Source organism: Schistocerca cancellata, chromosome 1 (assembly GCF_023864275.1).
Source record: "Schistocerca cancellata isolate TAMUIC-IGC-003103 chromosome 1, iqSchCanc2.1, whole genome shotgun sequence".
Taxonomy (NCBI): Eukaryota; Metazoa; Arthropoda; class Insecta; order Orthoptera; family Acrididae; genus Schistocerca; species Schistocerca cancellata.
Window position 1 is genome coordinate 312,419,115 of NC_064626.1, and position 14,982 is coordinate 312,434,096.

A 14,982-nucleotide genomic window follows, 5' to 3' on the forward strand; every position below is an offset into this window, starting at 1 on the left:
GTTTTCTATATTATTCTTGTATGTAGTTGTGATTCGAAGACAGATCACTGTTTTGTGTTGGTGTTATACTTGGAGAATTTGTTTTGGTTAATTGAACAGTCCAATAAATTGTTTTCGGACTTTGATCGTTAGTTTCTTCTGCTTCGGCAGACATATTAACTTTATTTACGGAAATAGTGGATATGTTACTATGCGTTACGTGCCTTTAACGTATATGCAGTAGTCTAAATTATAACTGATTGAAGCAGAGTGTCAATTCTCCATTGTCATGGAACGATGCAGAATATTTTAAATATAAATGTAAATCAAGGTGCATGGACTAAATTATCGTTTTTAATAACCGTTCTGTTGTTTTTAATTTCATCTCTCATGAATTTATCGAGAATAAATACAAATATGCTGTGAAACACACACACACACACACACACACACACACACACACACACACACACACACGAAAACACTTGCGTGCACCGCAGTTCATGCGGTTGTATTTGGACAGGGAGTACGACCAGCAGTGATGGTTTCGGCGCCATCGGAGTGAGAAGTCAGCCGTCAGACGTCTTCAGGCGGCGGTTCGTTTCCCGCAATTATTCGGTAGAAACTGTACACCACGAGCAGGAAGTAAATGTCCAGACCTGAAAACGTAGCAAAGTGCAAGGATGAAAAATCAGTTTGTTAATATTATAGTACTTTAAATTGCAATGTTGTTGGGTGCGTTGCTTCTGTCGACTGCGTGAGATCTGTTAAGAACAAGATCTGACCCAGTCTTTCCATGTCGCACACACATCCACTTACAAGGGGAGGCCGCCAATTGTGAAATTCAAATTCGATTCATACTGCGCGTAATAAAAGCTCATGGCCAGAGGTGTAATGTGGCAAAGCACCAAGATGCACTTCTCAGCGGTTGTCGAGAAAATCGACAGTTAAAAGAAACCGTTGCGGTGAAATACTCTCTACGATTAATAGTTTTCTACAGCGTCGTGGCGCTGTGTGTGCGCGCGCGCGCGCGCTTGTGTGTGTGTGTGTGTGTGTGTGTGTGTGTATTTGAAATACAAAAAACAAATAATAAAAAAAAGTTGCATGGCGCGAGATATGTGTGTCTGTGTGTGTACATTTGAATTACAAAAAACAAATAGTAAAAAAAGTTGCATGGCGCGAGATTCGAGCCGGCGACCTTCAGATTACTAACCCGAGCGCTTACCGCTGTGCCACGACGCTGTAGAAAACCATTCATCGTAGATAGTATTTCACCGCAACGGTTTCTTTTAACTGTCGATTTTCTCGACAACGGCTGAGGAGTGCATCTTGGTGCTTTGCCACATTACACCTCTGGCCATGAGCTTTTATTATGCGCAGTATGAATCGAATCTGAATTTCACAATTGGCGGCCTCCCCTTGTTAATTAAATCCAGGTTGCAAAAGAATCCATCCATTGTATTCACTGAACAAAAGCTGTAAACAGTTCACAACATAAAGTTCTAACCACATGACATATATCTGCATCAGATACACCTTTTTAGCAAAAAGAAAAATATTCAGAATTTCGATAATTCAGAAGTACACTTCCGTCCACTTGTTAGCATCTATAATTCAGTAGACTGCTGATCAGAGTTGTCTTTACTGATAGAGCTGCACGAAATCCGCGAAAAAGTTTCAGATGCCAAAACTGTGATGTTGTGGATCAGCTGACGAAACTTGGTATGGGAGTTTAGAGAGTTAAAAAATTAATTTGTTTAGCAAGCACATAACAATAGCATACAGTACGTAACAACAAACATGGCAATTCACCATACCAACGACTTGTGAGATTTTGGGCAGGGTAAGGCGCATCAAAAACTGGCAAGATTAATTCAGACATGAGGGCAGTGCAAGGTAGCGGCACCTCGGCTGGCTTAGACAAAGAATAAGCAAAGAAACAAAATTGGAAGTCCATAACATACGTCAGTGAATTGGCCGATCACTTGAAATGTGCAGCGCTTAGTAAAGGCTTATGTATATGGCACACAGCTAGAGAAAAAAAAAATTAAAATGTGCGTGCCAAGTTCTTCTCTCCAATGCCAGAGCTGTGCGGAGCCTGTCACTAATCATGTAAATTGGTGGTAGAGGGGGGAGAAAGGAAAGGAGAGGGAAGAACATATCGATATCAGTTGCATTGGGACTTTACGCAGAATCAGAAATGTGAGGCAGAGCGAGATTCGAACGCGCTATCTCTCACTTACTAGGCAGTTGCGTTACGCACTGCATCAAGAGGACAAAGTGATCATTGCTCTGCAAAGAATGTCTCTGGACGCCTCTCGGCCGACCCACACTCCCACCTAGCGCCACAAACAGGCAATCCCAATCCATGTGACTCCCGCAGGAGGTCGAACGTTATTGTGCATCCGCAGTGAAGGTGGGAATTCATTGCCCATCGAGGCGGATCAGTTATATGAATACGCGGTGTCTGATCTTAGAACATCAGAAATTAATATAACTGACTCACAAAGTCATTTCTTTAGTCACTCTGTACGGAGAATCTACATGTAGATGGAGAGAATGTTCGAGAGTCTCCTAGTATGGAAACAAGTTTAATTACTTGTGGATCTGCTTTACGTTGTACACTTCATCAATGAATATGAAATTATGGCAATATCTGGAACGAATACATAAACTGGTTTACTATTTACAGAATAAGCATGTACCGATTTTTCTCAAGTCTTCTGTCTTCTGACTAATTTAAAGCACGCTGTCACGATTTTCTGTCCTGTGCTAACATTTTCATGTCGGGCTAGCACTTGGATCACACAACCTCAATTATTTGATGGGTGTATGCAGATCTCTGCCTTCCCTATATGTTTCACCCTCTACTACTACCTCTAGTACCGTACAGGTTATTCACCGATGTCTTAACACATGTCCTATTAACCTGTCACTCCTTCTTGTCAGTGATTTCCACATGTTCCTTTCTTCACTAATTCTGCAGGAAACTTCCTCATTCAGCATCTTATCAGTCCATGCCGTCTTCAACATTCTTCTGTATCACCACAGCTCAAAAGCTTCAATTCAGTTATGTTACCGTTTTCCCATTGTCCATCATTCACTATATTATATTGCTGTGTTACAAATTGACATTCTGATAAATTTCTTCCTCATGTTAAACCTGTAATTGATGCTAGTACACCTGGATAGTGGAGGAGGTGGATAGTAGTGTTTAACGTCCCGTCGACAACGAGGTCATTAGAGACGGAGCGCAAGCTCGGGTGAGGGAAGGATGGGGAAGGAAATCGGCCGTGCCCTTTCAAAGGAACCATCCCCGCATTTGCCTGAAGCGATCTAGGGAAATCACGGAAAACCTAAATCAGGATGGCTGGAGCCGGGATTGAACCGTCGTCCTCCCGAATGCGAGTCCAGTGTGCTAACCACTGCGCCACCTCGCTCGGTACTAGTACACCTCTTTTGAACAGGAATGCCCTCTTTAAACGTGCTGTCTGCTTTTTTATGATCTGCTTGCACCGTCCATAGAGGGTTTTTTGCTATCTAGGTAGCAGAATTCCGTAACTTTGTCCGCTTTATGATCCTCAATCCTCACTGTTCTCATTTCTTCGATTTACTCTCAATCCATATTCTACGCTCATTAGACTCTTTATTCCATTGAACAGACCTTGTAATTCTTCTTTACTTTTACTGAGGATACCAATGTCACCACCGAATCTTATCATTGATAACCTTTCGCCCTGCATTTTAATCTTGCGCTTGAAAGTTTCTTTCATTTCCGTTATTGCTGTCTTCGATGTATAGACAGAACAATAGTGACGAAAGCCTGTGTGTCTGTCTAACGCCTTTTATAATCCTAGCACTTCGTTCTTCGTCTCGCACTCTCATTATTCTTTTGTGATGGCATAATAAGCGTACATGCTGCGTATCACCCGCGTTTCCCTATTATTTATTCCTATTTTTCTCAAAATTTCAAACATCTTGAAGTCTTTTAAATAATCGAACGTTTTTTCTAGGCCGACATATCCTATGAACGCGTCCTGACTTTTCTATAGCCTTGCTTCCATTATCACGCGCAACATCAGCTCTGCCTCTGTGGTTTCTTTACCTTTCCTTAAGGCAAACTGATTGACGTCTAACGTTTCTCTTACGTTCTTCTGTTTATTATTCTTGTCAGCAGTTTGGCTATAGGAGCTGCTAAGTTGATTATGCGATAGTTCTCGCAGTTATCTGCTCTTGCTATCTTCAGAACTGGCTTTCTCGAAAGCCTGACGGTACACCGCTAATCATAGATTATACATAGCAGCCTGAATAGTCGTTTAGTTACCACTTCCCTCAATGATTTTAGCAAATCTGATACAACGGAAAAATTTGGAAATTTGGGGTTAGGTCTTATGGGACCAAACTGCTGAGGTCATCGATCCCTAAGCCTACTCATTACTTAATCTATCTTAAACTAACTTACGCTATGGACAACACACACACCCATGCCCGAGGGAGGAATCGAGCCTCCGACGGGAAGAGCGACACGGACCGTGAAAAGGTGCGTCAGACCGCGTGCCTACCCATTGCGGCGATACAATGTTATCTATCCCTTCTGTCGTATTTCAGCTCAAGGCTTCCGCAGCTGTTATAAATTAAACTCTAATACTAGATCCGTTGTGTCTTCCATATCAACTCCAATTTCTTTTTTTTTATCAGTTAGACAAGCCCCCCCCCCTTCAAAGAGGCCTTCGATTTACTCTTTCCACCTAACCGTACTCTTCTCTTTCCTTAACAGTGAATTCTCTTAATGTTACCACTCTTACTTATAGCTTCACCGAAGGTTGTTTCGATTTTTCTATATGCTGAATCTGTTATTTATTTTTAGATTTTATCAGACTTTTTCTGCAGCCATTTCACATTGGCTGCCCTGAGCTTTCTATTTATATCGTTTCTAAGTGATTTAGATTCCTGCATTCTTGACTTTCCCTAAACCTTTTTGTATTTACTTCCTTCGCCGATTAACTGAAGCATTTCTTTTGTTACCCAAGGTGTCTTCGCAGTTACATTCGTTGTACTTATGTTTGAAGGTCGCAAAACTGTGATCACCCTTTCCGGAGAAATCCACTTCACTTCAGCCGAACTGCCCACTCTGATATTCCTTATGGCAATATTCACAACTTTAGAGAATTTCGTACGTATCTTGTCACCTGGGAAGCCCTTAAATCCAACATCTGATTTCAGAATCTCTGTCTGCCCATGATGTAATCCAGCTGGAACCTTCCAGTGTCTCCTGGTATTTTCGAAGTACACCTCCTCCTCTTGTGATTCCTTAACAAAATATTCACCGTTACCATCTGAAATTTATTGCAGAACTGAATTAGCCTTTCTCTTCTCTCATTCTTACTGACAACCCCCTATTGTTCCGTAAACTTTCCTATTTTCCTTCCCATGCAACCACGTTCGAGTCCCACTCGACTGCCACATGTTCATCACCCTTTACATAGTAAATTATCCGTTGCATATCTTCGTATATTTTATCTATCTCTTCATCTTCTGATAGTGACACTGGAAAGTATACATGAAATATGCTTGCCAGAGTTGGTTTGTTGTCGAATCTGATGAGAACAATTCTATTACTGAACTGTTTGCAATAGCTCATCCTCTGCTCTACTTTCCTTTTCATAACGAATATTACACCCGTTATACCGTTTTCTGCTACTGTTGACGTCATCCTGTATTCGTCTGACCAGAAATCTTTACTTTCTTTCCATTTCGCTTCACTGACCTCCACTATTCTATACTGACTATTTTCATTCCCATTTCCAGTTTTTCTACCTTTCCTGCCTCGCTCACACTTCTGACATTCCATGCTCGGACGCGTAAAAGGTTATCTGTTCCTTGGCTATTGTATATTTTTCTCATGTTCACCTCCCCCTTGGCACTCAATCCACACCCGCAGATCCATTTTGGCCAATGGTGAGATCATCATGACATTTTTTCAGTTACAAGCCACGTGTACCGTGGATACAGATCATGTGTCTTTAATGCATTGGTTTCAATTGCCTTCTGCATCTTAATGTCGTTGATCAGTTTTGATTCTTCCGCCTTTTAGGAGCAGTTTCCGATCTCAACTGAAAGGGGCTGCTCTCAACCACTGTCCCTCTCTGAAAAGTCTACGGTGGCCATTAATGATGATTTTGTACTAAAAAATTTATGCACTGGCTGGATTCGAAACCGGAACGTAGAAGGTTTTTATTACTTGTAAGAGACGTCACCCCTAGACCACGGCCAGCCTGAGTGGCCGTGCGGTTCTAGGCGCTACAGTCTGGAGCCGAGCGACCGCTACGGTCGCAGGTTCGAATCCTGCCTCGGGCATGGATGTGTGTGATGTCCTTAGGTTAGCTAGGTTTAATTAGTTCTAAGTTCTAGGCGACTGATGACCTCAGAAGTTAAGTCGCATAGTGCTCAGAGCCATTTGAACCTAGACCACGGTTACCAAGGTAGGTATCGAATATGTAGAATATAAGTAAGTATATATATTTACTTTTACTTGGTGAAGAAGTCTTTTCCCCTCTCTCATCAATATTGCTGCGTCATTATTCCCCAGTAACGTCGCCTTCTATTCTGCCACCAACTACAGCATTCCAGTTCAAGCTGAGAAGATGTCGAAGTGGCCAGGAGACACACGAACTTAACAGTAGAATTAAGTCACGGTAAGAGAAAAATTACGATGTTAGATATGGATTTCATCATGTGAAGACGTACCCAAGGGAACATATAAATTCATTTGATAATTTTGTAATTTAATGGGTTTTCAGAACCGTTAGAAAGAAATACGTAATAGCACACCCATAGTTGAAATATGTCACTATCGAACCCCTAGACAAGAAAGTCACCCCTTACATAAGAAAGGTGCGGGAATCATTTACATTATTGTCGTCCAGTTTCCTTAATGACGTATTTTTCCAAAATATTGGAGGAAGTAATGTACTCAAGAGTAGTAACACTCTTTTTCTGCGAGTCACCACTGTTTGATGGGTGCGCAATGAGTTTATCTCTTGTGCCAATCTTTTCGTCTCAAAGAAGCACTTGCAACCTACTGTAAGTCGTCATCTGACGCAATTATGTAGAAAAAACACTTAGGGTACCACAATTTAGATGACTGACTGAAAATACGTTGATACATTTATTCATGACCTATTACATGTCTTAAATAACGAAATATCGTCCACTGGTATCTTTTATGATTAATCAAGGGTGCGTGCTTAAACGAACGTCACATTCTTACAAAGCATTTAATTATCGTATGGAACTGATGGGTTTCCAAAAGCACCGCTTTGAATTATATTAAAGAAAAACAATGCAAGAAGTGTTGAATAACTCAGACAATGAAACTTCCAATAAGGTTAAAACTGTGTGCTGAATCGAGTTCGAGCTCGGGACCTTTGCTTGGCATAACTGATGCTGTGAAGACGGGTCCTCAGTCGTGCTTGCATACCTCAGTCGGTATAGCACTTGCCCGAAAAAGGCAAAGGTCATGAGCTTGAGTATCGATCCGGCACTGTTTTAACCTGCGAGGAAGTTTCACATCAGTGCACACCCCGCTGCAGTATGAAAATTTCATTTTGGAAACTCAGACAAGGATGGAAGAAGAGAAAAGTTTGATGACTTGGCGAAAATTATGAAGATGGTTTCACAGGTTTCAGTTTGGATCCACTTCTATTCATGATGTCTATCTTTTACTTAAGATAGCCTATTTTTAACAAGCATAGTTTGTAGCCTTCTTTTCACAAATGCTACGAGCGTTATAATAAATCAAAACAGAGAGAAAGTAAGTAAAGAAATTGTTAACAATATTTTTCATTCAATTTGTAACTGCTACTCTACAGTGTATGGTTCCTGAAGATGACGGCAGCCTTTCCAGTAATTGCTGGGGTACTATTAATCAATACAGAGGAATATATAAAGAAATTGTTAACATTATTTTTCGAACAATTACACTCCTGGAAATTGAAATAAGAACACCGTGAATTCATTGTCCCAGGAAGGGGAAACTTTATTGACACATTCCTGGGGTCAGATACATCACATGATCACACTGACAGAACCACAGGCAGACCGCGTGAGACGACGCTTCATCCAGTCCCAAACATGCTCAATGGGGGACAGATCCGGAGATCTTGCTGGTCAGGGTAGTTGACTTACACCTTCTAGAGCACGTTGGGTAGCACGGGATACATGCGGACGTGCATTGTCCTGTTGGAACAGCAAGTTCCCTTGCCGGTCTAGGAATGGTAGAACGATGGGTTCGATGACGGTTTGGATGTACCGTGCACTATTCAGTGTCCCCTCGACGATCACCAGTGGTGTACGGCCAGTGTAGGAGATCGCTCCCCACACCATGATGCCGGGTGTTGGCCTTGTGTGCCTCGGTCGTATGCAGTCCTGATTATGGCGCTCACCTGCACGGCGCCAAACACGCATACGACCATCATTGGCACCAAGGCAGAAGCGACTCTCATCGCTGAAGACGACACGTCTCCATTCGTCCCTCCATTCACGCCTGTCGCGACACCACTGGAGGCGGGCTGCACGATGTTGGGGCGTGAGCGGAAGACGGCCTAACGGTGTGCGGGACCGTATCCCAGCTTCATGGAGACGGTTGCGAATGGTCCTCGCCGATACCCCAGGAGCAACAGTGTCCCTAATTTGCTGAGAAGTGGCGGTGTGGTCCCCTACGGCACTGCGTAGGATCCTACGGTCTTGGCGTGCATCCGTGCGTCGCTGCGGTCCGGTCCCAGGTCGACGGGCACGTGCACCTTCCGCCGACCACTGGCGACAACATCGATGTACTGTGGAGACCTCACGCCCCACGTGTTGAGCAATTCGGCGGTACGTCCACCCGGCCTCCCGCATGCCCACTATACGCCCTCGCTCAAAGTCCGTCAACTGCACATACGGTTCACGTCCACGCTGTCGCGGCATGCTACCAGTGTTAAAGACTGCGATGGAGCTCCGTATGCCACGGCAAACTGGCTGACACTGACGGCGGCGGTGCACAAATGCTGCGCAGCTAGCGCCATTCGACGGCCAACACCGCGGTTCCTGGTGTGTCCGCTGTGCCGTGCGTGTGATCATTGCTTGTACAGCCCTCTCGCAGTGTCCGGAGCAAGTATGGTGGGTCTGACACACCGGTGTCAATGTGTTCTTTTTTCCATTTCCAGGAGTGTAGTAAGAGCTACTCTAAAATGCGTGGCTCCTGAAGATGGCAGCAGCCTTTCCAGTAGTTGCAGGAGCAACAGTCGGACCTTGTAACATCAATTAAAACAGTCTAGCTGTGCTGGTACTGTGAACGGGCTGAAAGCTAGGGGAAACTGTAGCCGTAATTTTTCCTGAGGGTATGCAGCTCTACTGTATGTCTCAATGGTGTTGGAATCCTCTTGAGTAAAATATTCCGGAGGTAAAATAAAATTCGGATTTTTGGACAGGACTACTCAGAAGTACGTCGACACCAGGAGAAACAAACCTCACATTCTACGGATCGGAGAGTGGAATGTTATATCCCCTAATTGCGCAGTTAGGCTGGAAAGTCTAAAAATGAAAATGGATAAGCTGAAGTTAAATATAATGTGAATTAGTGAGGTTCAGTGGTAACAGAACAGAACGTTTGGTCAGATGAAAACAGGGCTATAAGTAAGAAATCACATAGGGGCATTGTAGGAGTAGGTTTAATAATTAATAATAAAATAGAAATGCGGTTAAGCTACTATTAAAAGCACAGTGAATGCATTATTATAACCAAGACACACCCAAAGCGAACACCCACCACAGTAGCACAAGTTTATATCCCAACTAACTCCACTTATCATGAAGAAACTGCAGAAATGTATGATGAGATAAAAGAAGTTATTCAGATAGTTAAGGGAGAAGAAACTTTAATTGTGAGAGGGGACTAGAATTGGACAGTAGGAAAAGCAAGAGAAGGAAAAATTTTAGATGAGTATGGGCTGGAGAAAGGAAAGGGAGAGGAAGCCACCTGGTAGAATTTAGCACAGCATAAATTAATCATCGCTAGCACTTGGTTCAAGAATGATGAAAGAAGACTGGATACGTGGAGGAGACCTGGAGACACCAGAAGGTTTCAGACATATATAGTGAGAAAGAGATTTTGGAATCTGATTTTAAATTGTAACAAATTTCCAATGGCCGATGCAGACTCTGACCACAATTTCTTGGTTATGAGTCGCAGATTGAAAAAAAAAGGTAGGAACTTAAGGATATGGGACCTTGATAATTTGAAAGAACCATAGTGTTGTTGAGAGTATCAGAGGGAGCATTAGGCAACGATTAACTAGAACAGGGAAACGGAGTGCAGTAGAAGACGAATAGGTAGCTTTGAGACACGAAATAGTGAAGGCAGCAGAGGATCAACTAGTTAAAAGACAATCTGTCGCAGAAATCCTTGAATAAGACAGCAGATGTTGAATTTAATTGATGAAAGGAAAAAATGTAAAAATGCAGCAAATGAAGGAGGCGTAAGAGAATACAAACGTCTCCTTTATTGTATGAATCCGTTATTGTATGATTATATGACAGCGGAACAAACACTGGAAGCAGTTACTTCTGTAAAATATCTGGGAGTATGCGTGCGGAACGATTTGAAGTGGAATAATCATATAAAATTAATTGTTGGTAAGGCGGGTACCAGGTTGAGATTCATTGGGAGAGTCCTTAGGAAATGTAATCCATCAACAAAGGAGGTGGCTTACAAAACAATCGTTCGACCTATACTTGAGTATTGCTCATCAGTGTGGGATCCGTACCAGTTCGGGTTGACGGAGGAGATAGAGAAGATCCAAAGAAGAGCGGAGCGTTTCGTCACAGGGTTATTTGGTAAGAGTGAAAGCGTTACAGAGATGTTTAGCAAACTCAAGTGGCAGACTCTGCAAGAAAGGCGCTCTGCGTCGAGGTGTAGCTTGCTCGCCAGGTTTCGAGGGTGCGTTTCTGGGTGAGGTATCGAATATATTGCTTCCACCTACTTATACCTCCCGAGGAGATCACGAATGTAAAATTAGAGATTCGTGCGCATACGGAGGCTTTCAGACAGTCGTTCTTCCCGCGAACCATACGCGACTGGAACAGAAAAGGGAGGTAATGACAGTGGCACGTAAAGTGCCCTCCACCACACACCGTTGGGTGGCTTGCGGAGTATAAATGTAGATGTAGATGTAGATGTCTCAAAAATGAGATTGACAGAAAGTGCAAAGTGGCTAAGCAGGACTGACTAGAGGGCAAATATAGGGATTTAGAAGAGTATTTCACTACGGGAGAGATAGATACCGCGTACAGGACAATTAATGAAGCCTTTGGAGAAAAGAGAAGCAGCTGTATTATTATCAAGAGCTCAGATGAAAAACCAGCGCTAAGCAGAGAAGGGATAGCTGAAATGTGGGAGAATTATATGGAGGGTCTATACAAGAGACATGAACATGGAGCTAGAGAAATGGAAGAGGAGGTCGATGAAGAGGCGTTGGGAGGCATGATACTGCGAGAAGAATTTGACACAGCACTGAAAGAACTAAGTCGAAACAAGACGGGGGAGTAGCTGACATTCTATCATCCATGACACAACTCTTCCATTTGGTGTGCAAGACGTATGAGACAGGCGAAATGCCCTCAGACTTCAAGAAGAATGTAATAATTCTAATGTCAAAGAAAGCAGGTGTGATTATTACCGAACTATCAGTTTAATAAGCCATGGTTGCAAAATTCTAACAGAGATTATTTAAAGAAGAATGGAAGAACTGGTACAAACCAATCTTTGGGAATATTAGTTTGGATTCTGGAGAAACGTAGGGACACGAAAGGCAATACTGACCCTAAGAGTTTTCTTACAAGATAAGTTATAGCATTTGTAGGCGTAGAGAAAGCTATTGACGATGTCGACTGGAATAGTCCCTTTGAAACTCTGATAGTAGCAGGTGTAAAATACAGGGAGCGAAAACCTATTCACAGCTTGTACACAAACCAGGCCGCAGTTATAAGAGACAATAAGTATGAAGGGGAAGCAGTGGTTAAGAATGTAGTAAGAGACAGTTGTAGCCTATCGCCAATTTTATTCAACCTGCCCATTGAGCTGTAAAGGAAATAAAAAAAATTGGAGTAGGACTTTAATTTCAGAGAGAAGAAATGAAGGGTTTGAAGTTTTCCGATGAGATTGTAATTCAATCAAGACAGCAAAGGACTTGGAAGTGCAGTTGAATGGAATGGACAGTGTCTTGAAAGGAATGTATAGGATGAAGGAAGAAGGCTAATGGAATGTAGCCGAATTAAATCAGGCGATGCTGAGGGAATTAGAGTAAGGTACGAGATGCATACAGAAGTAAATGAGTTTTCTTACTTGCACAGTAAAATAGCTGATGATGGACGAAGATGGTAGGATATAAATCGTAGACTAGCAATGGCAAGAAGACCGTTTCTGAAGAAGAGGAATTTATGAAAATCGAATATAGATGTAAGTGCCAAGAAGTCTTTCCTGAAAGTATTTGTATGGAATGTCACCATGCATGGATGTGAAAGACGGATAGCAAACAGCTTAGACAAGAAGAGAATAGAAGCTTTAGAAATGTTGTGTGCTGCTGAAGAAAGCTAGAGATCAGGTGGGTATAACTAATGAGGAGGTGCTGAACAGAACTGGGGAGAGAGGAAATCTGTGGCATAACCTGACTAGCAGAAGGAGTCGGTTGATATGACACACTGTGAGACATCAAGGGATTACTAATTTAGTATTGGAGGCAAGACTGGGGGCTAAAAATGGTATAAGGGGACCGAAAGGTGAAGACAGGAAGCAGATTCAGGAGGAGATGTGTTTTGTGGTCGATATTTCTAGATGCAGAGGGTTGCACAGGATAAAGCAACATGACGAGCTACATCAAACCGTTCTTCAGACTGAAGAACACAACAACAACAACAACAACAACAACAACAAGGACCACAACAATTACAACAAGAATTCTAAAAATGAAATATATCTTAACTTTAGTTTTATACAACGAACATAACGGTACCAAGAAATATAGGTAATAAAAAGGAGTCAGAATATCGTGAAGAATTTTTCAAGTTTATAGGTGAACATACTGATGAAATGTTAAAGTGTAACAAATACATTACTAAGCTGTTGACCAAGTTAAACAACTTTTTTTCTAGTTTTGGAAACACACAAATGAACATTTTGACATAATTTTGACGTATTTGCAGGGGAGCGTCCTACTTTCGTTGCAAACTGTACTCCCACTGCAGACACATGATTGATTATCTTCCTCTCATCCACCACAAAAGAATGATTTGTTACCACCTTTCTCCTCCCCTTCTTCTCTCCCCCTTACATCACCACCACCCCACTCCCACTCCCAAGGTCACATTTAAGATCACCCCAGGACTAACAGAACATTTCTCCCACTCCTACTGCCAGTTCTGTGATATCTCAATCCAAGGCAGCAGACTTGCTTTAAGTAGTTTTATGCATTTCTTTTAAGTTAAAAATGGCGGGGATATCCGATGTAGTTTGCTTTAAATGGCGATAAATTAAAAATATTAGTTGATATACTGGTGTAATCATTCAAACTGTTGAGGAATCGAAAAATGGTTCAAATGGCTCTGAGCACTATGGGACTTAACAGCTGTGGTCATCTGTCCCCTAGAACTTAGAACTACTTAAACCTAACTAACCTAAGGACATCACACACATCCATGCCCGAGGCAGGATTCGAACCTGCGACTGTAGCAGTCGCACTGTGGAATCGAAGATAGCTTGCTTGTTCTAAGAGGCGAAATTCAACACTCAGAATAGCCCACTCATGTGTGTGGTGCAATGTTTCATTACCACCATAACCGTCAGAATTGTGCAATGTTTTGAACAGAAAGCACGATTTATTTTCATTCATTTTAACTTTCGGTTTACATCGAAACATAGCCAGCAGCCGGTGTAGGGTGAGGAGTTACGCCAGACGTGTGTTAACATTATCGGAGTTTAGTATGCCTAGTTTAACGTGTAAACAATTACATGTGCGGTTTTGGAAGACATCGTCTGCCGCGTCTCTGGTTCGGGCATTGTGGTCGCCCTCCTAATGAGGCCCTGCATCAGCGCTCGCCCTGAGGGAAGACAACGCCCTCTCACCCCTCTCCTCGCCCTGAAGGGACGCTTGCACCAATCCTGTTCCACCCCCTGCTCGATGACGCACTGACCCGAGGCCTACGTGGAGGGGAGAGCTGGGACCACCTTTCGTGACGTCACGACCTGAGTGCTATGCACAGCACAGATGCGATGGCGCTACAGTTCGCCAAGCGAATTCTAGTATGGAATTTTGGTGGAAATGTCTAATCCATCATATATCGTACATATAAATCTCTATTTATTCAGAAAATTTAAAGAATTTATGTTCACTGCTTTTTACACTGTGGTCCTTATTTTATATTATTATTTTTGAAAATATTTCACAAGATGTGATTTGCATTTGAAGTGATATTTTTCACATACTTGCCTCTAGTCATGTCTCTCGAAAACGAGAGAACCGTCACTCTTCCCTATCATTTAGGGTCATCAGACAGGTATTTCAAACAGTTTCTGTCCTCCAACAACAGCCTGAAATATGAAAGGGATGGTGCTTCTAAGGTGCCTCTGTACCGGTTCGGAAAAAAATAAAAATGAAATGATCTTATTGCACTCTTGGCCGGGAGGCCCCGTCCTCGGAAGTTCGGGCGCCGAGTGCAAGTCTTATTTCAGTCGACGCCACATTGGGAAGCTTGCTCGCCAGTGATGAGAAATGATGATGAGGACAACACAACACTCAGTCCACGAGTGGAGAAAACCTCCAACCCGGCCAGGAATCGAACCCGGGCCCGCTGCATAGGAGGGAAGCATACCACCCAGCTAAGCAGGCGGATTACAGATTCGGTAATTATTATTAAAGTCACTGCTCATCCTGTTTACAGTGAGCTCTTCACCACTGCCCTGCGTTTATC

The 14,982-nt window shown here is 42.7% G+C and overlaps 1 protein-coding gene across 1 annotated transcript in view; it reads right to left on the minus strand.

The window, feature by feature from the left end:
* Window positions 1-324: 324 nt before the first annotated feature.
* The window catches only part of LOC126172791 (uncharacterized), a 107,930-nt gene continuing 93,272 nt past the window's right edge, over window positions 325-14,982 (minus strand). Inside the window, exon 7 of the mRNA XM_049920908.1 lies at window positions 325-638. Within this exon, the coding sequence (XP_049776865.1) occupies window positions 556-638 (83 nt within the window). The 3' untranslated portion in view covers window positions 325-555. The remainder of the gene's footprint in view (window positions 639-14,982) is intronic.